The sequence below is a fragment of the Monopterus albus genome, unplaced genomic scaffold (assembly GCF_001952655.1).
Source record: "Monopterus albus unplaced genomic scaffold, M_albus_1.0 scaffold60.1, whole genome shotgun sequence".
Lineage (NCBI taxonomy): Eukaryota > Metazoa > Chordata > Actinopteri > Synbranchiformes > Synbranchidae > Monopterus > Monopterus albus.
Genome location: NW_018127940.1, coordinates 1,552,461 through 1,577,334, shown reverse-complemented (window position 1 = coordinate 1,577,334; position 24,874 = coordinate 1,552,461). Strand labels below are relative to the sequence as shown.

The 24,874-nt window shown below is 39.6% G+C and overlaps 1 protein-coding gene across 2 annotated transcripts in view; it reads right to left on the bottom strand.

Moving 5' to 3' along the window:
* LOC109961965 (neurexin-1a) overlaps nucleotides 1–24,874 on the bottom strand; it is a 241,003-nt gene that overhangs the window by 104,487 nt on the left and 111,642 nt on the right. The window contains exons 13-17 of one of the 2 annotated variants that reach the window (XM_020603263.1): nucleotides 18,758–18,880; nucleotides 17,938–18,319; nucleotides 16,486–16,676; nucleotides 15,760–15,933; nucleotides 12,121–12,240 (exon numbers count right to left, since the gene is read on the bottom strand). In XM_020603263.1, coding sequence (XP_020458919.1) covers nucleotides 12,121–12,240; nucleotides 15,760–15,933; nucleotides 16,486–16,676; nucleotides 17,938–18,319; nucleotides 18,758–18,880 — 990 coding nt within the window. Of the gene's footprint in view, nucleotides 1–12,120; nucleotides 12,241–15,759; nucleotides 15,934–16,485; nucleotides 16,677–17,937; nucleotides 18,320–18,757; nucleotides 18,913–24,874 lie in introns of those variants that run through there. The other variant, XM_020603258.1, reaches the window with a different exon arrangement.

The following is a 24,874-nucleotide window of genomic DNA, read 5'->3' as shown; positions in this document are numbered from 1 at the left end:
TTTAATTATCAGTGCAATCTGCATAATTACAACTAATAAGGCAATCTATCAGGGCTGCTTGCCAAGGACAACAACCTGACTTACTTTGTCCTCAACAGCAAACTTTTTTAGAGAAACAAAAGGGGAGCTAAAATTGTAAGGCTTTATATCAGGGTAAAGAAAAGTGGAATGTGTGTGCATTGTCACTTTTTTTAAAGTTAGCACTGTGAATATACTTAATGAATATGCTGTGTTAATATGCAGCACCTGATGTTAATGACCTCAGCAGTGAGGTGATACCTCTATCAGGCTGATCATTAGTTGCTTATTCATTTGTGCCCCCAAGTGGCTGATCTAGAAATTGCACACAAATCTGTGTAGGTTTATCACAAGCAGTAAAACAATAGATCCTCACTATTTTCAGTAAGATGAAATAATAAAAGAACAGCTAAAACAGACCCATCGCTGTATCATATCATGCTTGACATTCAAATGTGAAAAGAAAAAATGTACTTGTTTTCAAAAAAAGGTTCTTTATTCTGATTAATCTCCAAGTTTGTCTATGATAATACCACTAAGCCTTCAGGAGATTGCCCTTTGCTTTAGTAATTTTCCTGCTAACTAAAGTCTGAGTAGCAAGAAAATCAAAGGGCATGCATACAGCCTTAGGCGAACCATTCACAACTAAATTCCTTCTGCTGCACAAATGCAAACACCTGGGACCACAGCCTAGACTAATTTCAGCAGTTACAGATCTCATCCCACTTTAACCAAATGATTGTAGAACATCAGCCCTAAAATGAGGAAATTCTCTGTCGCAGCTAAACTTTCACCATTAAAGGTTTTCCTCCCGATTTCCTGTGTTCTGACTCTTGTTCTTGTTAATGAGATGTCTTCTTGACAGAGAGAGACAAAAACAACTTGTCTTTGGTTCCGTTTAAGACCCAAAGGATTTTGCAAGTATCTGATGTATGCAGTGTTTTAAGTACTATTTCCCATTTGCATCCACATTTCTCAGGTTTTTTTTCTTTTGAAAAAAACAAAAAACATAAAGTAAAACCATTGATCTAAAACACAAAAAGGAAAAAGGGAGAGGGGAATTGCTCTTCCCTCTGAACAAAGTGATCAGCTAGAGAAAGATAGATTGGTCTTGGGTGTAATAGTCCCTCACAGAGCAAAAGAGTATTAAAAGACAGAAGAGTAGTCTCAGTTACTCACTTATGACTGCAACCATAGAGCACTGAGCTGATGAAAGGATTTTTTTTGGAGGAGGGGAGGAAAAGTGGAGGGAGAGCAGTAGATGGGTGGTCTAAGAGTACCTGACCCAACTGGAGCAAGGCCTTTAAATCACTTAAAGGGCCATCAGGCACCACTTTATCACACATGGAGAGACCTTTAGAGAGGGACTGCCTCTTTAAACCACTTTGACAGCAATGTTTCTCCTCCTCAAGAGCCAGTATGATATTTACTGTAGCCATTACAAGATAATATATCTAATGCCTCCTTATTTTAAGGAACACAATCAGTGGCATCCTGAAAGGTCCAGGAGCAGATTACACTAGTTACTGTAACACGCAGCTGTCCGTGCAGATACAGTTCACTGTGTATCAGATGCTATTGTTAGCTCAGAGCTAATCAAGCATGCAGGTCAAGTCTTGCATGAGCAAGGTGTTATGTATTGACATGACACATCTGTGACAGGCTCAGCAACATGTGCCCCTACACTAGATAGTGTTCAGAAGTCTCCATCACTCAGTGGACAAGATGTGGTTACCAAGTGTGGATGTCCAGTGGAGTCACCTGATCCTTCATGGAATGTTTTTCTCATTAACTTGTAAAGTTTGTGACATTACATTCATCCCATGATATAAAGCAGCAGTGAAGGAGCAGTGATTCAGATAGTCCTAGTTTGATGTACAGCAGCTGTTACTACATTGCTTACTTCTGTGACAAAGCCATAGGTACAGTATTTAACATTAATAGTACTTGTCATACATTGTCATACCCTGACACCTGAGCTCTTTATGAAAGTGAGAGCGCTCTGCAACTGTCAAACATGTCATTAGTCATCCAAACATACTTTGCAGAGGAGCACACAATGCATGGATGCTAATGTGTGCAAGTGTGTGGAAATAGAGCCATAGGGCTGTCTTAGTTATCCCTAGATGTGACATGATAAGAACAGACAGATACAGGGAGTCAACACTCAATACAAAGCTGTACTCAAGCTGTACAGTATTGTGTTAGCAGAGTGTGTTAAATCAGGGTGTCCTGACTGTGTGCTGGTGCTGCACAGTCAGTGCAGAACAAAGCATACATGCATGCAAGAAAAATCTGCTACACAAATACTGTATATATCAAACGTTGTGGTTTCTATAAAATGCAGCAACACTTATGTGCAGCATAGTGATTCATACTGCACAAACTGTTTATTATGCAAGCTGTGAAGACTACATAAATAACGTCGCTCAAGCTGATAAAACAGCCCACTAATAGGAAATAATGCACATTTAGTGTTGTAAAATCAAATCAGCAAGTGGCAGCACATGGCGGTGTAATGGAATGGCTTCATTTTCACTTAGAGAAAAACAAAGTAGCACAAACTGTGCATCAATTCTCATTCATCCTTAACTCTAATTTTGTCTGAAATTACCATTAATTTAATGGAGCTACTAAATGAACTAAAAAAGTTAATTTAAAAATACCCTTTTGATAATGGTGATAGAGAAAGTTATTTGGTTAGATTTTTCTATTACATACTACAGGAGTTTCATTTGGGTTTGTTGGATTCGGGGAGTGGCACTAACTTCTGTTGTACAAGGTGGAACATGAAGTATTCAATGTAATGCTGCAATTTCTCCGCATCACAATTTATCATCATAAAAGAACCGTGACATGGTCACAGATATAATTGTACTGTTTTCTAATCTCCTCTTTAGCACACACACACGCTTACACAGTGCATATACATAGAACAAATACCAATATTCACACATGTGCACATTGCACACAGCATCCTTTCCATTACCAGGACTGGAGCGGGCCTAAGCTACACGTATGGAAAATAAACAAATTCTTTTTTAATGCACACTGAGGTGTTTGTACAGCCAATAGGCTCCTTTTCTTCTTTCACTCATTGGATTCTGCTGGCAAGGGATGTGACTGATGTGACAAACTGGCATTTGTGTCCTCCTAATACATACTGTCACAAAAGCGCTATTCATTTCCACAACTCCATTAAAATACACATTAAGATGAACCGCAGAGGAAAATTAAAAATCCTTGTATGTAAGTGCAAATAAAGGTTGTGTGTGCGTACATCTACGTACATACTTACCTGTGTGTCAGTGAGCAGAGTATGTGTGAAGATGATGTGTCTGCGAATGAGTAAACCAGATCCTAACTGTCACTGAGAGCGATAGGGGTCAGCAGCTTTGAGGACATTTTCTCTCTATCTCCTCTGACAGTTCCCAAGATGCAGTGGGCCACCAGGGCAATGTATCTGTCTGTTTGTTTCTCTTGAAATCTGTTCCAAATCGGTTCCATTCTCCAAGTGCTCCATTCTGATCAGGTCAAGGACAGACTGTGTCTCACTTTAGAAGCCCACAGCTTCTTTGTTAATTACCCACTCTGGTTTGCTCCAGCTAACTGGGACAACAAAGACATTTAGTGGAAAAAAATGCTCTTTTTCTGAATATGAAAGTATTTATAAACACACTGCTTCTGCTCTTTACAAAAGTCCTTTTGAATGAGGTACATTCCTTAAGATATGCTTCCTTTGAAGAGCCATACTACTGCACAATGCACTCATTTCTGTTCTGGGCTTTGAAAACATCAGAAATAAAGCTCTCTAAATACACATGCATTCTGCTGCCACTACTGGTGGTCAAGTGAGGATCACTCTATGCACAGTTGTATAATGGAGGCATCTCTTTCACATATGAAGTTTAATCAATGAGCACTACTAGTACCTGCTCTTCTTTTCTGATGATCTTCATTCAAAGTGCACTTTAAACTCTATTGAACTTCCACTACATGAAGTGATGTAGTACTTTTACACAAGTATCTACCATTGTGTATTTTTCAGTTCTACCTCTGTTTTCAATTATTCAGGTAACCTGAGATCAGGTGAATGAGATGAGCCTTCACAGATGAATAAGGGGGTGTTATGGTCTCTCATGCCTCTCACCTTTAAGGCGCACAAGGCAGAAGTAGTACTTCACACAAGCTTCGCACTCCAAGCTGTTCTGTTAGAAACACACGGTCTGAGGAATGAGAAGAAGCTCTGCGCAGCTGTGTTGAAACACAAAGTAAAGCTGTGCTGGGCAAACTGTTACACTGCAGTGGGAGGAACAAAGCTAAGGTGGAGCAAGGTAAAAAAAAAAAGGAACAGATGAACAATGTTTCATGGTTGAGAAGTACTGAGGTTGAGCAGAAAACACTATGAGGAAAAGGTTATTTTAAAGTCCAAATACTGTTGGTACAGCTGATGGTAGTGGAGAACCTACTGCCAACACTGCCCCACTTCAGGAATTGGGAAGAGAACACATTCTGTGGGGACGTCAACTCTGCTCCCAGCCAGGTTTTTTGCTGGCTGGTCATACCAAACAAGGGCAAAATGAAACATTTCCTTTATTGAAAGGTGGGTCATTTTTGGAGTGTCTTTTGACTCTGATTCAAAAGGTCTTTCAGAGCATGAAGCACACCGGCCTCTACAGCATGGAAATTGTGTGATCATTGCTTTCAGAATTTAGAGTACAATTCCAACAGCTACTAGGGTCTCAGACACACGCAGCAATGCTTGGTGGCATGCAGATGTACAGTGGCAGGCTGTATTAGGATGGTTCATGTTTGTTGGATGCAAAGTTTGATGTATGATAGTGTAGTTGTTTATATATCTATATAACAGGTGGAGTGTTGGCAGCATAATCAGTCAAAATTCTCTGAAAGTACATGCAAAATAATGCTGATTCACTGTGAACAGTGCCCAAGCCTATAGGTAGTACAGTAAACATTCATTTAAAATGATATAATTGCACACTGACGAGCGCATCATATGGCAACACCAACATTATTTAGGAAAAATACGAAGTTGTGGGACAACACACACTTGCATTTTCCAAGGTGCGTGGCACCAAATGCAGGCAACAAGAACCAGGTTGAAAGCGAAGCAGAAAGACCACAGTCCTGACCCTTCCACAGTATGTAGAGCATTCATGTCTAAGTGACGGCTTGGTATGTGAATGGCCAATGGCCTGAAGCATAGCCCCTAATCTACATTTGTGAAAAGTATGTCACATTACTGAATGAGTAAGACAGCGTGACTCAAGTTGTCTGCATATGCATAGCAGACTTAATTGCATTTATTTACTTGTGCCAACAAAAATGGAGATCAAGAATGGGCTTCATGTCACCCCTGGATTGTTGTAGGCAGTAAAATACTGGTGCCTTCCATATGTTCTATAACATTAGGAACACCAGTAGAAGTGGATCAACCACAACTAGTTTATCACACCAGACATAAAAGACTTTTATTTTTCATAGGTCCAAATCACAACATCTCCTGAATACAGTTGGTGAAGAGTAAGCATCCAGTGATACATTTAAGGTTGCTAGTGGGGTGTCAGCCTCCAACATCAAATACCCTAAAATAACTTTCATCGTTCAAACCTATTACGCAAGTTTTCTCTCTAAATCAGTCAGTTAGGACAGCTCTATTGCTGGGAATGACTTTGACTAAGGCAGTGACTGATCTGGGTGCACTCTAGCTGCCTACAGATAAGAGAGGATCTGAGTAGCGCCACAAATCTGTCCTTTATATGTAAAAACTTTGGAAGTTAGTTGAGTTCAAGGACATTTCAGGTGAATAAGTTCAACTGACCTCCCCATGATGGAGAAAGAGAGGAGAGTTTACATTGTCTAATGCCTCTGTGCATATTGTTAATAATACTTGGAGCACACACCTTTGCTCAGGCATACCAAGCAGTTGTTTGTTTGCTATGTCTAGCATGCAAGCTCTTAAAAAAGAGGCTCATTCATTTGCTGTGTGAAAGAATTTTACAAGTTTATCTAGATGCACTTATGGCTGCACTGCAGACATAGTGCATATCCTAACCCATCATTGGTTATTTAGTAAAACAAAAAGTAGAAAGGCTTCATCTTTCAAATAGATCTGATGCATTCTCCAGGTCTATGTGTGAATTAAAGGGCTTTCACTCCAGCAGTAGCATGACTATACTACAATGCAATGAAATAGTTTGGTGTTAAACTGAATGTTCTGCAACAAGGTGTAATTAAGATAATGGCATACAATTCAAGTACACGGTGTCATATCAGAAAATGCCTCTGTGTGTTGTTGTAGGGGGCACTGACGTTTAATTTGAAGAATTTACTGACAGCGGTATGATGCATTGCCTCTGATATGTCTACTGTACAGTACTTACATGCATTTTATTGTACAATATAACATAAATTTACTGTTCTGTATTCAGATACAGTACAAGAAGTAATATACATATTTATAATTTGTTCCCAACTACAGAACAGTGCTCCTTAGGTTCCTGTCACTGTGAAAATATGTTTCTGATTATTATGTCTAGGAGCATATTAATTTGCATTTCAGTGAACTAAAAGTAAAAAAAGAAATCATTAATTAAATGACTTTTGACTGGGAAATCATTCACTGGCTGTAAACAGAAGCAATCAGACAATTTTAAATAATTAAATACAAGCAAGCAATATTTTTCTTGTTCTTATTTTTTTAAAGAGATGTTTTAAATTCTTGCCACAGTGCTCCTGAGTGTCATGTTCAAAAGCCTGTGATTGCGGAAAGGTGAGTATTCACAGTGTCAGTGTATCACCCAGCAGGGTAGTTTAGCTGATACTATGTCTTTGAATCAACACTTTAATTAGTATTGTGTTGTGGAGAAACAAGAGCTTTTTATTTCCTGTCAACATGCCCCTTCAGGCTACCAATTAATAAAAACACCTCAGATATTAGTTTCTCACTACTGCACTGCAGTGAGTTCCAGATGAGATTCTGAGCACAGCAGACACAACAGACAAAAATAATGTTCGGAAATGCCTGTAACACACAAATCCACAAGATGTGCGCTATATAACAGTGCTTGTGTTGTTGATAGCACACCAGAACTCTGTCACATATGAACAGCAGCATGGTCTTAGGAAGCAATCTGACACATTACAGACACTGGTGAGGCTCCATATTAATACTGCTGTGCCAGCATGAAGCTGTAGCACATAATAAGTGCCATGCATCCTCGCAGCTGTATTCTGTTTTTTCTACCATTAGTCAAGTGAACTATTATGGCAGGCGTTTGCATGTGGGAGTCAAATAAATAAGCATTCAGTGTTCTACCAAGCCAAGCTAAAAGATGTTAGTACATCACTTCCAGCAGAGATCTCACAACTTGGGCAAAGTTACATGCAAGTTACAGCATCCACAGTGGGATGAGAGGAGACCTGGTTTCCATGCCAACCGCCTTTACACACATATTACCACTGCTTCCTGCCACAGAAACCCATTTAAATGCGTGCACACAATCGGCCTTGAAGGAAATTATTAAAAAATAATTTGGCCGGATAGTGGCCACAAAGAGGAAATTAAAAGAAGCAAAAAGATGTTGAAACAGTAATGCTTCTTAGTCGTTCAGCAGTGACAGAAATTTTGAGGAACCGCCTAACTCGGTATTCATCTAGAACAGCAAAAAGAAGCTATGGGATATGTGTAGAAATATAGGCAGATCCACATCCTCCTATACAACTTCAGACACTGACATATTGTGTGATAAGTCTGAAAGTGAATTAAAATAAATATTTACTAATTTTCTAAAATATAAAGTTGGTAATTTTATTAATTTTAGATTGTGAAAAAAAATCATAAAAAAGCATCACCGTGTCTCAATATATGACTTATATATATCCACAATTATTATGTTATTGGTTATACATATGTTGCATGTGTATAGTACATGTATACAATCAAAAAAAGAGAGAGACAGGTTATTTGATTATGAATTATGCCACTGCCAATCTTTGTATTGGTTGTGCTATAATCCTTATAAGAATGTGTGCACATTTTGTAGCAATTTATACCGGAGCGGATACACAAAGGCACCTAAAGCTGCTGCTCGCATGGGGCACAATGGCTGTTCAAAGCTAGGCCAAGCATTCAATACACACTGAAGCACAAATATTTTCAGACCCATGGATTTGTTTTGCTGAGCTGCATTAAAAGAGGGCCACATCCAGGGCAAAGACAACATTACTTCCACGTGACAGCAGATCCCCTTGGCCTCACTACTGGACCAGATGTCCCCTTGTATTGATTGCAACCAAACTAAGTGGTCTAATCCTTGCACACCACAAAATGGGACAGCATTGTCTAGATAATTCCTGCCTGACTATCTCTATGTGTGTGCAAATGTGTTTGCTTGTGTGTGTTTATCTCCAGGTAAATCTGAAGGACTGTCACAACTCTGAACTTTTGTGGATTCTTACATTTTAAGCTTCTAGTTTTTTAAAAATATGTATTTGAATTCTTGCTGTGGTGCACTGATACAACAAAAGTATCAGTGTGTAAATGTCTGTGTTATGTATTAACATTGGTATCTAGCACATGACAGGAATGATCCTTTTACTTTCTTTTCTGTGTACTTAAGAAAAAAATAGACCCATGTCTATTACAGATAACATAATACTTGGGGCCCTGCCAGACTGTTCTCAAGGTGCAAAGACACAAGACTGAGCACTGACTCAAACACAGTAGAAATCAAGTGAGAGAGGTTAGTCTTTTCCATTTGGGCAGTGACAATGGAGATGAGACCCATCTACAACCTCAATTGCTGATACAATATTGGCATGGCTCTAAAAGCTCTGCATATAAGACAGGGTGGAGGAGCAACCAGGCAAGACAAAAATTGCGTGAAGGCCAGGCGTACCCCTCGATGCAGCCTTTCCATGACCCACTTTAACTCAACAGAAAGCAGCGTTCCGTTTGTCTCTGTACATTGCCCTCAGATTCTTGACTACTGCAGGCGAACTCCCTCAGGAAGTCCAGAGTGAAAGTCCCACAAACACACATACACACCTGTCAAGCCAGTTTCTGAATGACAACTAGAGCACTTTTTCAAATTGCAGTGGACAATAGAGAGAAGACAACATGCAATATGGCAATAACAACACCAGGCTAAGAAGGAGGTGGGGGTGCTGTCTTGTAATGTCTTGTTTTGAGCTGTTTTTTTCTTACACTTACATTGGATGTAGGTAGTATCCAGTGGGGATAATGGGTTCTATAAATACAACTCTAAGTGGCCACCTTTCATTTAAGAAAAAGCAGTTGCACATTACTAGGATAAAGGGTTTGGGAGATGATGAAGAGAAGATCTGAAGATTGTTTGTTACAGTACATCTATGTCATCATCTTGCCAATCATTCTGAAGTAAAAGATGCAGTGCTGTTCTGAAAAGATGAAATAAAGGTTGAAACCCAGTGCAGAACCTATGTAGATACATACAGTACATGCCAAGCTTATTGAGGCTGTCGAGGAGATTAGACTGCACATCCAACAGGACAAAACTGTTTATATGTTTTGTCCACAGCTTACAGTGAAGTTACAGTATGTAAAGAACTTGCCACACATATTTGGCCAAACTCTTAAAAATCACTTGATTAAAACATGATAATTCTTTAGTCATAACATACTCCATTATGATTTGAGCACAAACATTTTTATACTTTTATTTCCACAGGTCTAAGAACTGCTGTATTTGACTTGATTGCTACAGATAAAGTAGAAAAATGTTTCCTCATGTAATAATTAACAAATTAATTGCATTTGACTGCAAGAGACTTTTTTTGTAGAGACCCAGTGCACAACAGTTGAGTCTTGCAATTCTAAACGGATTATAAACAGCAGAAAAAAAGTTAATCTTATTTACAGGTAACTGCACATAGGGTCAATACACAGTATTATATGAGATGAACATTGAGACGATATTGTGCTTTCAGAACGAATATTAGCTCCCTCGTGATTTGGAACAGACATGGACACAATTCCTGACAGTAAACGTTATGGGGCTAGGGCCTGTAAAAGGGAACGCGCGGTGCCAAGACTACCCACTAGAGAAATATCTGGAAATGCAGAGAGCTCCCCATGTACGTTGCTTTCCCAGAGACCCATTCCTCCATTGTAAATTGCCTGCATTTCAGCTTATGCAAATATATCTGGTAAAAAGTGATATTTTCTTCAGAGATGCTTCCACCCCTCCACCCCTCCACCCCCTCCCAACGCCTCTATTCCCATGAGAATCCATCAACACAGATAAAACCCAACCATCTCCAGCTGAATTTTCTTCCTACTCATAGATTTTCCTTGGCAGAGTGAGGCTATCTTGCATCAGTATTCTGAGGACGAGTTCAGTTTATCCATTGAGAAAAAGATTTCTTGGAAGGTTTGCTTTTGTGGTTACATGTTACATCCCATGGGCCTGCACATTGATCTGTCCTATGGTTTTGTCAGGTCAGCAAGAATAATGAGGCTACAGCTACAGTACAAGTAGACTCTGCAGGTCCAGTAATTTTGCTCAGATATAATATATGCATACAAGTCTTGTGGGCCGATCTGCTCCCACTGCTGTAAATGAGCTTTTCGGGCCTGCTCAGGATGAATATGTATGACAGGAAGTTAAAAAAAAAAAAAAAAAAAAAAAAAAGCTCCAAGCTGTGTTTCTTCTCTCTTTAATACACAAGGGGTTCATGAGAAGTTCCTCATCAAAAATATCCCTCAACACCTGCAGAACAAGCCCTAGTCCTCTATCGATCTAAACACAGTCTGGGAAATGAACGGATGAAAGGAAGAGTGAAAACAAGAAGAAGAGATGGTAAGATCACAATGAACTACACTCAAGTTCACATGGACAGAAGGACCCTTTGACTGTTATCATACAGTAAGTTGCAGATATGTTCAAGATATGGGCTGCACGGGAATCTATTAACAGTTAATAACAAAAGATGGGATATTATCAGGATGGCAGAAGTGACACAGAATGCATTAACATTTAAGGTGCTCTCTCCTTTGCTTTTGTGTCATCTCCAGAGTGCCCACTCTTTTCCATTCTTCTTATTGCGGTTGAGCACTTTTCCTATTCACCTCTTACTGTATGAACCGCCGCGGAACAAAATAATGACCAAACACAATGCCCTGTGCATGTTTTGCATAGGAAAGTAGCCCATTTTCTAAGGTGGAAAAGGCATTATCCCAGTTCTTTCAAAAGCTAAACATTAATGAGCACACAGTTCCTCAAACCAAATGGCCATTAAACTGCCTGTAAGAGCGGAGAATATCACAGCACTGCAGCATGTTACTCAAAGTAAGTTTGAATATTTATTATGTATGTGGCTGTAATTGTGTCAGTCAATGCAACACACCACTGAAAAGTTGGGAAAGTGTGCATGCATATTTGCTTTTTTGATCTATGTTTTTGTTTTGTTTTTAACACAACACAATGTTTGTAGCCCCCTCTAGTGGTACAACTGTCAAACTTTAATGAGCTTTCACTGAACTGTCAGCCAGATGTCACAAATGTAAATGTTTCCGCTCTAGAGAGTCGCGACAGCTATTGACTTCCTCAGTGAAGCCAATAAATATTCAAAGCAGAGCTACTCAAATAAAAGTTGTGTCAAGATTCACTCTAATTGACCAAGTTACAACATTTGATCGATGAGTTCACAAAGCAAACATGTCATATTTCTGGCAAAATGTTGTGCTTCAGAAGGACACATCTATGGCATACAGACAGGAAACAGTAATGAGATAGAATATGAACATGTGTGAAACCATAAAACCATAAAAATGGCCCTGCTGTTGTTGATAACACCCACCTTTAAAAGCGACAGCACAATTTTCCTTGACATATTTAATTAGTCAATCATATGAAAAGGATTATGCATCTAAATGTGAGTTGAGGAACGTCATTGGGTCTTGAATGAAATAAAAAGACTTTTGTGTTATTGAGGAGCTTTGTCATCGTCAAAATCATCAAAAACATGTTTACTATGTATTTGTAAAACTAAAAAAAAAACAACTATTTGGACATAAAGAGTTAAGAAGAGGAAGCCTACCGTCATTACACAGCGGTCCTCCGAATGTCGTCATACTGCAGTCACAGCTGAAGCCCTCCCACTGCTGCAGACACACACCCTGGTTGGCACATGAGTCCTCTTGGCATGTGGTGCTGGGGCCTGAACGTGGAGACAAATAGTACACTGGTGAGCAGATTGTCAGAGTAACAGACAGCAAAGTCTGCGGACTGACTCTACTGTGAATGTCACGCAGAACATACAGACAATAGGCTTCTGCATATGAAAGCACAGACAGACAGAACAAACGTACAGTACATGTCATATTCAAACATACTAATAACTGTGTATTTAGTCATATTTTGTATTCTTTCTACAAATACTGATACAAAGACTGGGGTCAACTGCCTACCCAAAACCTCATGAATTTCACAACGTTCAGAAGACACCAAATCTTCACACATAACATTTAAAACAACCAAAAACATCAGATATAGTATTTAAACATTTTCTATAAGTTACAGCCTTTTATACAGTAGTGTGTATTTAAATTGTGTCTAGTTCTAGTTGTAGTTTGATTATTTTAAGTAGCAGATGTCTGCAGCAAACACTGTAATCCACTCCTCCATGCCTTCACCTGTATTAAGCTCTCTCTGACTGTAGTCAGCTCACCCATGTTATTACCAGCTGGGAATGGGGTTGCATGACAACAATACTCCGTTCCTAATCGGTACCGTAGGTGTCTGAGTCATCCATGTGCTTTTAGATAGCAATCTAACGGCACTTCCAGATGGGTTTTTATTCAAAAAGTTTCATCTACATGCATATGCATCTATCATTTTCCTTATCATATCAGTCAGTCATTGTGTTAGTCTGAATCAATACAGTGTGAGTATACAGCTGTGCAGATTGCATCGTCTGGCTGTCTGAGTAATAGTGATGCTGAGCTAGTTCAGTCAGTAGAAATATGTTAGTGGAATGACAAGGGCTAGTATGAATGAATGAATGAATGAATGCTGATTTTTATTAGATATATGTTTTTATTTCTGTGTTTATGATATACTGTATAGGATTTTTTGGGGGGGTATTCCAACTATTTATAATTTCAGCACCCTTTACTATTTGTTCTTAAACTACAATGCTGAAATGAAATGACACCTACTACATGTAGCGCTGCCCTTTACTGCCATAATAACACATGTGGAACACATCTATGTTTTTGATAGTTTATTGTTTATTTATTTACTCTTATGAGAAGTAAAAAAAAAGCTGCTCAGCTATTCTTATTTATTCTATTTTTTCTTAATAAAATGTAACCACAGTAGCTGCTGCTCAGCTCAGAGTAGCTATGGCAACTGGTCAGTAGCTTAAACATCTGCTGTAGCCCACTCAGTGTTGAAAAATGCAAAAAAGGAAAATGCTCTACGCAACTACCTTTTCCCACAATGATTACACAGGGTGAAATACATTTGAATACATATCAATGTACAGTAAATCAAACTTGACTACATAATATAGTGTTTTATTAATCCATTTGCTTACCAAATAGTTTACATTAAAATGCATCTGTGTCACAAAAATAACATTTCATAATTTGACTTGACTTGACTTATGAGTCAAGTAAACAATGAAACAACTGATGTTTAATGGTATAAATAAATACATCTAATATAAGACAAAATCATGCATTCTGTTGAGGAGAAATTCCCATTTCCGGAGTGTTTTCTGATTTATAGGCAAAGCATGAAGTAGAGAATAAATCAATGTGAAATTCAGCAACAATACTGTTATCATATTGCTATTTATTCATCAAAATGCATCTGAATTGACTTTAATTACCAGGCAATGGTGCTGTTCATGTTGCAGCATTCTTTACCAAATAAATCTTAAAAGGTTTAATCCTGCTACTCAGTATAAAGTAGTTCCTACTTACAAAGTGGTAAAAGACTGACTATAGTGACTATAACAGGAATATGGCAATAAACATGGGACTTATAAACATATGGATTAACATTAATTTCATGTAAAACACAAAAATGACAGAATTTCAGATACAATGATTTTAATGAAAAAAAAAGATAATTCATGCAGGAGAAAACACAGTTACAGCTATCTGGCATGCAAAAGCATCCCTTACATTTAAGGTATGTGTATATGTTCAAAAAAGGTCAGGTCAAATCAAAATGTGAGCCCCATAGACTGTGATACAAGATGGTAATTATACTTGTATTCCTATGGGACTGAAGTTCATTCCAAATAGCAGATGAGTGACTGGCAAACTGGCAAACAGTCCTGGTCAGGGAGATGTAGAAAGTGGAGGAGTGTGTAGGTGGGAGGTGTGGGTGGGGGTGGGGGGGGCTTAGATGCAAAGAGGAAAGGGTTGTCAGACTGTATCAAACAGACAAAGCTATCTACCTTGCAAGTCAGCTTTCATCAATGCAACTTTTGTCGGCAAAATAATAGGAAAGGAAAAGGCAAAGCATACCAGCTGTTAGTAAAGCACCAAGGCGTCAGAGATGGTGTGACACAAACAAAGACTGTTGAAGCAGGAGAGACAGAGCGAGAATTGAGGTGGATGCTTATCTTCAGGAAGAGTCAGACAGGACAAATTGTATTGTAAAATGAAGGCTAGGTTAAGTCAAACTCTAGCAGAAACTACTCTCCAAATGGCAGCACTATGAAGTAAAGACAAGCAATTGTTAAGCCATTGTTATGAGAAGTGGATAGGCTTTGCCACATTGAAAACTACAGATGTTTTCTTGTGCATCCATTTGAAATAGCTCTTGCTTTATTCAAATGCTATCAGCAGCTGCATGCTACCGTTTCTATCACTACAATCCAATAAATGTGTTATCATAAAAGTAATTTTCCATGTGAGAGTGGCCGCTGATTCTGTGCAGCACAAAACAAAAACATCAAGTTTGACAGGCCTGCACAGGGCGCTAGATTTTTATTACATTTGTAATGCTGAAATATGAACATATCAGAAATTGTGTTCTCAATAGAAAAAAGAGTGGATGAATTGTGAAATTAAAGTAAGTGAGTGACACTGAAAAATCAATCAAATATTGTCTCTGGTTGCGGTGCACACATTAGACCGGGCAAATGATATTCATGCATGCAACAAAGGCTTCATAAATAATTCAAAAGGATTGCTTCTGGCAAACTCTCAGATTCAACAAGCATGCACAGAGCAAAACAGAATAGGGATAAAATGGGAAATAACATTGACAGTACAAATATGGTAGAGAGAATAATCAGATTATGGACGAGTGAAACAGAAGCGATTGCCTGTGGAGGAGTGTCAGGGCTTGATGAATTTTGAAAGAATACTAACACACTTTATGGATGTTAAATTATGTGCCACAGGTTGGCAGTTTCGGTGCTTTGCTGGGTGTGCTTCACAGTGTACAGCATGAGTGTCTTTGTAGGATATAAGAATGGGAGCACTAAGCAGCAACACAGCACTGAATGGTGTTACAGTGACCCCTTAGGGTAGTTTGGTGATAATGAGGAGAAACCAGAGTAATTAAGAGAACTAATAGAAACCTTTCTGCAGTAAAATCAGGTTTAAATTGAACATCTTTCCTTCAATCAGCATATTAAACCAATAAAATCTGAACCTGAGCATTAAGTGAACTTCACAGACAACTTTCTTTTGTGGGCTAAGAGAGTACTCACCCTCACATCCTCTCTCTATCTGTCCCACACAGTCCAGAGCATCTGACATCAAGTCTGGGAGCCGCCCATTCAGATCCACTGATGCCAGACAGCCTTGAAAACCCTCCTTGGCATGCACCAGCTTAGGCAGCTCCTTGTACATCTCTTTAGCCACTCCACCGATATAAAGGTTACCTGTATAAAAATGGGAAGTGAGATAATACTGCCCCCTAGTGGTGATAAAACATTACACTGAGCTAAACGTATGCTTGTTACAATAAACTAGGTGAAAAGCACATCATCTTAAACAGCACTGTATTTGGGGTCACACTGTATTTTCTAGATTAAATACCAGAAATCTTGGGTTACACTTAAGCATTGGTAACACTTGTTTGATAAAGTATTTTTGCAAGTGAAGGGCGCAGGAAAACAATTACTGTCAGTCTTGCTTATAAAATGTTTTATAATTGTGTTGAATGGAATTTTTTATGTAATATGATCAATACAATCTTTTATGTTGAAGTCATAAATGTTGTTTCTGCTTTGTATTGTTTTATTTAGATTTGTTTAATCACATTAACTAATAAAAACTGATGACTTTCACACAAGGTTGGTCTGCAAATCACAAATCTCTTTCCTATGAACTCCCTGCTCCATCTCCATCCAGTCTCATAGGCTGTATCCTGCTGGTCCAGCCTTTCAGTCATGGATCTGCTGAAATCTTATATACTGTATATGACTCCTCACCTTTCAGGTCCAGGTTTTTGGCTCCTGCAGTTGTCTGTGTAGTGATCTTGGTATCAATCTTGACAGTGTGGAGGTTGTTGGTGTCCCTGGAAATTATGACATTGTGCCAGTGGTTGTCGTTCAGGGGCTTGTTGGAGTTGCCTTTGATCAAGTGAGCTCCGTTCCCCAGGTCAGACACATAGTGCAGGTATCTGGAAGCAGATACTGAATAGCATGAGTGGATGCAATCACAGAGACAAATGGAAGGACATAAAAGCCTGGCATTATGACAGAATTAAACAATAGCACTATGGGTGATGTTGTGAGCCAAAAATGTACACATAGATATACACTCTATAAAAAAACTATTTACAGCTCATTTTATAAACCTTAGCTTGTTACAAAGTGTTTACCAAAACCCACAAAGTACACCAGGAATAGTAACCAATAACAATAAATAATAATGAACCTCTGAAAACTGTAGGAAAGGGGCATGTGTGCCTGTGCATTCAAACGTGGAGCTATGAGTGTATCAGAACGTGCAGCTGTCTGAAAAGAAGCTAAATAATTGGCAGGTTGCAGAGTTAACAAAAGGTTTTGAGCTGTGCTGTACAAATTGGTCTTAAATTCTTTGGTTTACAGGCAATTTGCAATTTGCATTTTCATTTAAAATGCCTGCATGTCTTTCATGTTTAGTACATTGTACCTTTAACTTCAGGCATTACTTAAAAGATGGCCATTCTGCATTTTAGAAATAAGAAATGCACTCTTGTGTAGCTGATTCCCATTTATACTTGGCATTTGTTGTAGCTTCAAGAAGATTAAACAGAATAGCAATACCTGACAGCTATTTCAGTAAATATTCTGGCACAGAGGTGATAAGAAAAGAATTTGAATTCCCATAGTAATGGCATAAACAAGCCAAAAGAATTATATTCTCTTTTGAAGCTGAAATATAGAATGAAGAGCTGCATTATTAAAATCATAATCCATTTATACTGATATTCTTATATAAAAAAACATCTTGCTACACTAGTATAAAACAAGTTCAACACACTTCCAACCTTTTAGTTTTTCTCATGCGCTGGTTTTTGCACCTGCTGGTAGGTAGATCACTGTTCTACAAATGGAGTCGTGTGTGTGTAAACAGAAGAGCTGGGTAATTACTCTAGGCTAAGCACAGACAGTATTGTCTACACCAAATCAAACCTCAGCTACAGGAAACCCAAGAAAATCATGTCAGAGCATTGGGAACAAGTTGTTTGACAAGTCATTTGTGTGCAGAACAGAAACACCACAGCAATGACTGCTGCACCCAGTATGGAGTCAAATCTACTACAAAAAATAGCAAGTCACAGCACTCGATGGTATAACAGAAGAGACTGTGACTGGAAATACTGGAAATAACTGAGAGAACACTCAACAAATGTTTCTGCAAGTATATCTGGGTATGATAGAGAAGTATTAACTTACCCTTTGACCAGCTCCACCACAATGAAGTCATTTCCATCGCCGCTGTTATACAGGATGAGCCCGTCGGAAGAGGTGGTTTTGAACTGAAAGAAAAGGTGCATGGAGTAGTAGGCCTGCAGAGTGGTCAGGGTCACATAGCTGGAGCGTGACTTAAAGGTGACGGGGTCAGCAATGATGTTCTTGAAACCAATCATGGCATTGAGCTCACAGTAATCAATGTCACCATTTTTACAGAGGTCTATGTAGGCCATGCCATTGAAGGACAGGCTCTGGAGATGGCCAATGAAGTTGGACGGCACCATGGACAAGAAGCGTTTCTCTGTCACAATGCCTGTCTCAATGTTATGGAACTCCAGCTGGGTGTGGTCTCCCGCCATTTGACCTTTGATCAGAAGGGGTGGAGGAAGAGAGAGGCGTTATCTGGATATACAGTACAATAATGAATTACACCTTTAACTATCACAAGATAGAACAATTTTGATTTATTTATTATTTCAGTGATATTGCACAGAGTATGTACTCAATCTTGTATACTGTGACTGGGTACCATTCTTCCATAACGACAACTGTCATTATGGAAGAATCATTCTATTAGTGGACATGGTTTAAACAAACATTTTGCATGTGGATATGAGCACTTCAATAGTACACCTTCAAAAAAATAAATGAATGAAGACTTGTAATAACACACATCAGCTCTTTGTTTCTGTATTAGTGCTTGCGTCTTACCTAGAATGTGAGAGCCCAACAAATGTTACGGAAAATTAAAGTTTATAGGAGAACAACCTATTCTGTCAGAAGAACAGAGGATGAGAAGTACCTTCTACAGATGGCAGATCATCTACGGTCAGTTTCAAACTCTTGCCCCTTCTGAACACACGTACTGTGTGCCACTCATTATCGTTCAGATTCTGACCCGCAAAAATAGTCTCTGGACCTTTGCCTGCAGGACAGTCCAAACAATGATTAACACATGCTTACATATACACACACATACATAACAGTGAAGCTGAGAGAGAGGAGCTATAAATAGAATCGGGGTGCGGGGATGGGGATCGAAAGGAGGACAGGGTGACTGAGTTAAGTAGTTTGACAGAGGCAGAAAACATTAAGGTAAACATAGTTAATGGTCCATAAAACACATCATTCTGACTTGCAGTTGCTGTACTGATCGCATCGTTAGACAAGGCATCAAATTTCTGAATTCTCACTGAACACCATTTTCATCAAACCAAGAGGAGGGAGGCAGTGATCAGGATGTCACATACGGCAATATTCATAATAACGGTTTTGCTGTAAATGAAGAGTGTCTGTGTGGCTTTACTTAGAAACAAGGGATTAATTAATTAAACTTTTCATTATACTGTAGCTAGTCAGTAATTTCTTGTGAGATTTGTTTTTTGTTTTTTTTCTTCATTTCTATGATGCCACTTGGTGGCAGCAAATAACTACCAAAAGAGCAAGAGCAAGGCACTCACAAACTCGGCATCACTCTCCATCTTGTTTACCTATTACAGTGTAACCCAGTATGTGATTTCTCTCATCTCCACCACATGAAATGAAATAGTGATGTAAAAAGAAATACTTGGATAATGGAAGCGGCCTGCTTGGTGGTGAAAAGAATTCCATTTATAGCAAAATAGACCATTGTGTGTGGAAATCCAGTCATACAGAAAAAAAAGAAATACAGAATGTGATTTTTATCAGTAGCCTTGAAAATAAATAGGTATTTTTGGGAAAAGCAGCAGGTAGCAAGTCTGATGTACTGTCATAAAATCCACAAATAATACAACATAAGTATTGAACTAAATGTAATTTAATTAATACCAGACCAAACTTCTGAATCATTGCTTTACTGAGTCCTGAAACCAGCATACTAATATGTCATTAGGTGTGCCACTGCTAGCCACCAGTAATGAAAAAAAAACCTGAAGGAGAGATAATCAAATTTAGAATCACAGATAAATTAGAACAACTCTCTGTGATCGCATGAGCAGAAAGCAAAAAATATATACTTCTGCTTTTAGAAAGTCCAACATTAGTCCAATGTTGGCAACATGTTTTTTCTTTCTTAGAGCATTTTCATATTGCTATATGACCCCCTGCTGGGCACACATAACCAAATAGGCCACTCTTACAAAATCCCCCAGCTCTGGATGCTTTGCACATTGCAGGAAGCATTTCAGATGGTTGCCAGGTTTGTTCCCGTCAACCCATTTATGGCTATTTATTTCTCCCTTTTCTGCGATCTTCAAAGCTCCAATGCAATGTGTATGCAAATCTTAGGGTGTCAAAAGACTGGGACACACTCAATCTCAGAGGCACAGTTCTGCTTTGTAAGCACTAAACTCCAGGGCAGGATAGAAACCAGACAACTGGCGAGGGATTAAGGAGGTGAGATATGAAATAATGGGATAGACTTGGACTTGAAAGAATGCTTGATCTTTGCCTTCCATCACCATGTCCTTGCTGCTCTCCAAGGAGGAAAGAAAGGAAAGGGGAAAAGAGGTCAATCGTATTAAGCCGCACATTCCTGCACAACATTCACTATTATAGGGCTTAGCATCTGTAGTGCAGCCTGTGGTATAAACTGCCAGCATTTGGCCAGACACAAAGGGCCTTTAGTCCACTGTCTGCCATGTTCATCCCTTTCCAGTGCTTGCACTGATGGGGATCCATCTGCAGTGATGGAGCTGCAGTGATCTTTCCCTGCCTCGGTGACTTCAAGCCCAAAGGGAACAGTGAAGGAGTGTGGCACAGGGCAGCATGAGAAGATTTGGTTATCCAGTCAATCAGCTCTGGCTGGCTGCATGACAGACCAGATACTGGTGCTGCCTGGCCTGACTCTGTGACTCATTCAGGTGAACAAAAAAAAGAGGGACTCACTAACCAAGCAGCAGCCTGCTACTGCTGGATTACCGACAAAACAGATGGTAATCTAATGCCAATGCACATGCCAAGGAAACTTTAGCAGGGTACCACGCTAGGTGATGTACTTGTCCAATCTGTGCCTTGCTAACTGAAAACCCAATGAGAAAATGTTTAAGCAAGCAGAGATTAAACAGTGCTAAAACAATAAATGATCACACTAAGTCTTAATCTGCTCTTTAGTGCCTGCTCGATACTGAAACCAGGGTAGGTTGTATTTAACATGACTCCATCTAACTGCCATCCCATTACTGAGATTACAATCTTTTTAGCAGTAACTACATAATCATGTCATGTTAGTTACCTGCTGAATAGTCTCTTAGTGTGCTGTGACTTTAAGGGAATGATCAACGTTCATTCCCAGATTTTAATTTAAGTAGCTAATGTAAAGGAGGACCACTGATCAACATGTTAGCCTCTTTATGAAACAAATTCATTGCAGCCATAAAGGACATCATAATTACTCCTTAATATTGAGCACTTTACAGTTTTTATTCACTCCACACTCTTTTTACGGGTGTAGATGCAGGAACATACAGAGACATACTGTAGTTGAAGGTTTTAACTTAATTGGTGTTGGTGCAGCTGCCGGTCTTTCATACTAAATAAGAACCAAAATGAAGGACTGATGTGTGGAAAAGATCGATTATGAGAGGAGGTATGTCCAAGAAGGTCATGGAGAGAATAATCACATAAAGTCGCTGTATCCTGGTTACGTTATAAACTGTGATTATCCTGCAGTTCAACCTCATGAATAATAGAGACCAGAGTGGCAGACACAAAAGCCATTCTATCACAGGATATTTTTAGTTCATATTTTTGGTTCGTTGTCACTCACTGCCTGTTAACAATGTTTAAGTGAAAGTGGCAGTGCTTCCTTCAGAGAGCTTTGGGTAGCCCCGGGGAGCCTAGGTCCTTAATTAACAGTGATGTGTGCACTGCAATGACAGTAAAAACAGTAAAAGTGTAAATGTGAATCCTTTCCCATCTTTTCCACTCAAACTCCCATATACAGAAATGTGAAACTGTTGAAACTGATACATGCCATACAGAACAAGTGCAGTCATGTATTTTCAATCACTGTCATTAAAACCTGAGCCATACTTTACGTATGCAAATCCTGTTATATTGACATGACTAAACATTCTGACTGCCATTCTTGTAAGCGATGACACAAGGATTTGTCATTCTCATGGCACTGACATGTTCATGGATATAAGTATTTACTTTTGAAAGATAAACTAAGGGTTTTGAGCAAGTGACACACTTTTGTAGGTAATCTATTGTGTGGTACTGTTTGTATGAACTGTTTCAAGAAATGTTCTTGCAAATATCAAGGATGATTCAAGAAATGCACCACAGTGACTGAGGAAAAACTGTAAACTACTGGTTTAATTGCTGTATGTAGTTCACTACTCCCCATCACTGGTGATATGTTTTTGTTATGGCCTTCGTGCTGGAATGAATTGTTTCCAGTGATTAGCATAAGTATGGTGTTGTAGTATAATCTGTGCCCTTGTCTGCTTCACTCCACCTGCAGGTTGTGGAGGATCAATTTCCTCCTGGAATGGCTCGATTTCCTCACCCTACTACCCCTCCTATTACCCTCCTAATATAGACTGCACCTGGACCCTACAGGTGAGCCACATAAGTGTATTTACTTTATGTACATGTGCTTGTGAGTATGTGTTTGTGTGGGTGTGTTAGAAACAGTGGAACCAGAAAGGGAAAGTGCTTAGCAAACAATGAAACAGTGAATCATCCTATTGTAATTTAGCTGGTCCACATTTGTGATGCAGTTTGGTACTAAATGTTGACGAGCTGTTGAACTTATGTACGCCTTATATTCTTTATGTGTTGCAGATGACTGATATGTATGCTCTCAAGAAATAAACAGTCATAGTTAATCTGATGACTCGAGACTCTCTAACCGGAGTACTGTAGCGGTCAAGCCTGGTATTGCAACCACCACCTCACTAAATCTTACATTGGTCCTTCGAGCCGGATGTGCTGACTACTCCAGTTATGTCATCAGACCACTGACCAGCTTCCTTACACCAGACAAACAGACCCTCACGGAAACGCCACACACCTAAATATCTGGAGGATTATCTATTTGACGAGCGCCACCAGTTTTCCCTCTCCTCCCATCCTATCATGATGACAGAGGAGCAGAGAGGAGCTACAGCTGCAGTGCGCGCAATAAGTCAAACACAGGTTAACACCAGCCAAGGTGAGCATTCCAACGAGCAGGATTTAATCTCCTCAGACGCATTAGATATGAGATCATTGAGAAGGTTATTAAAATCTATGTCTGACAAGGATAAAGATGAAGCTGCGGTTATGGCTGCTCTTCACAGCAAACTGAAACGGTATGAAACCCGACAACGCCGACGTAGAGAGTTGATGGAGCAGATTGCTTCATTCATAGAGGAAGAAGGAGAAGAGGACAATCAAACCAATGATACTATCATTGGTGCAGCTACGAGGAAATCACCTCAAGTAGAACCTCCCCAATTCCCACCTTTATCAGGAAACTCGACATCATCATCGCTTTCACCTGACGTAGAGTTACAAACTGAGAAACAGAGTGAGAACTATACAACTCTGCAATCTGTAAGTGACCCACATATCGGTGCCAGCACACCTAGAGCAGAGGAGACCCAAGGTAGCAGAGGTTTTTTCCCAATACACCCAGTACGCTCACAATCATTATACTCATCAGTGTCCTCAGGCACCATGCCTCCTGTGCTGCATCAAACTCAGTATACTTCCATGACAGAACCTGCTCCATTACCAGTTCTGACACAGCACCTCCCACCTGAGGAACATGTTCAACCTCGGATGTGGACTCAGCTCACACCCCCTACATCAGTTTATCAAGGGCATGACGTAAAATATGACCATCCAGCACTACCACTTCCCATGCAGCATGTTGCTGCGCCGATTGTACCAAGCTTAATAGAATATCAACCTACTTACACGCAATCAACAATGTCAGCCCCTCACAATCTGCATAATGGTCCCATCGCAACAATGAACACTCCACCTACTGTTGTTCCCTCTCGACAGTTATGGAGACCACCTGACCGTTCAATACATCAACAGGCACTGCATGCTATTCCTCAGCCAAAAATCTCAGACTTTGTGAATGACAACGAAAGAGAATTTGCTAACCTGAAGTTAGCGCTGTATAATCTGCTGAAGCCTCACATGGAGTTGGATGAGAAGTACAAGTACCACATTTTGCTGGAGCATCTCAAATTGCCTGAGGCACAGATGATTGGCCAGTCTTTCCGACATCACCCTTATCCATATTCAGCAGCCATACATGCGTTTCAAGTCCAGTATGGCCAACCACACCAGCTGGCAGTGAAATAGCAGCGATCCTAACCACTCCAGATATAAAACCTAATGATTCAAGCAGCTTTCAGAGTTTTGCCTTACGTGTTCATCTGTTAGTGAGCATGTTGCTGTCACTAGAGGGCCAGAGAGGGATGGAGTTGAACTGCTGCTCACATGTGGACCACTTGCTCGGGAAGTTACCGAAGTATCTGAGAGATGGATTCATTGAGTTTTTACAGTTGCAGGGGAAGCTCAGCTCTCCAAACGTCAATCCCTATAACTTACAAGATTTTGCCGGGTGGCTTCAAGTGAAAGCTCAACAACAAAGATTGTCCAGTAGGTTGGTGCAGAGATATCAGAATGAGAAGACTCCAAGAACTGCGAGGACTGTGATTAAATCTAAAGGCCAGAGCACAGCCCTTTATCATGGTGCAGCAACAGCGAATACCAAACCATTGTTCAGTCCAAAGGTGTCAAGGATAAAGACACAGAGAAAGATGAACTGTCTCTTTTGTGGTAGTAAAGAACATTTCATCACACATTGCAGCAGCATTCAAGACCAATCAGGAGCTGATCTGAACAAGTGGATTTCGGAGGGAAACCGATGTTGGAAGTGTGCTCGCTCTCATTCTCCCCAGTCATGTAACTTAAAGAAAGCTTGCAG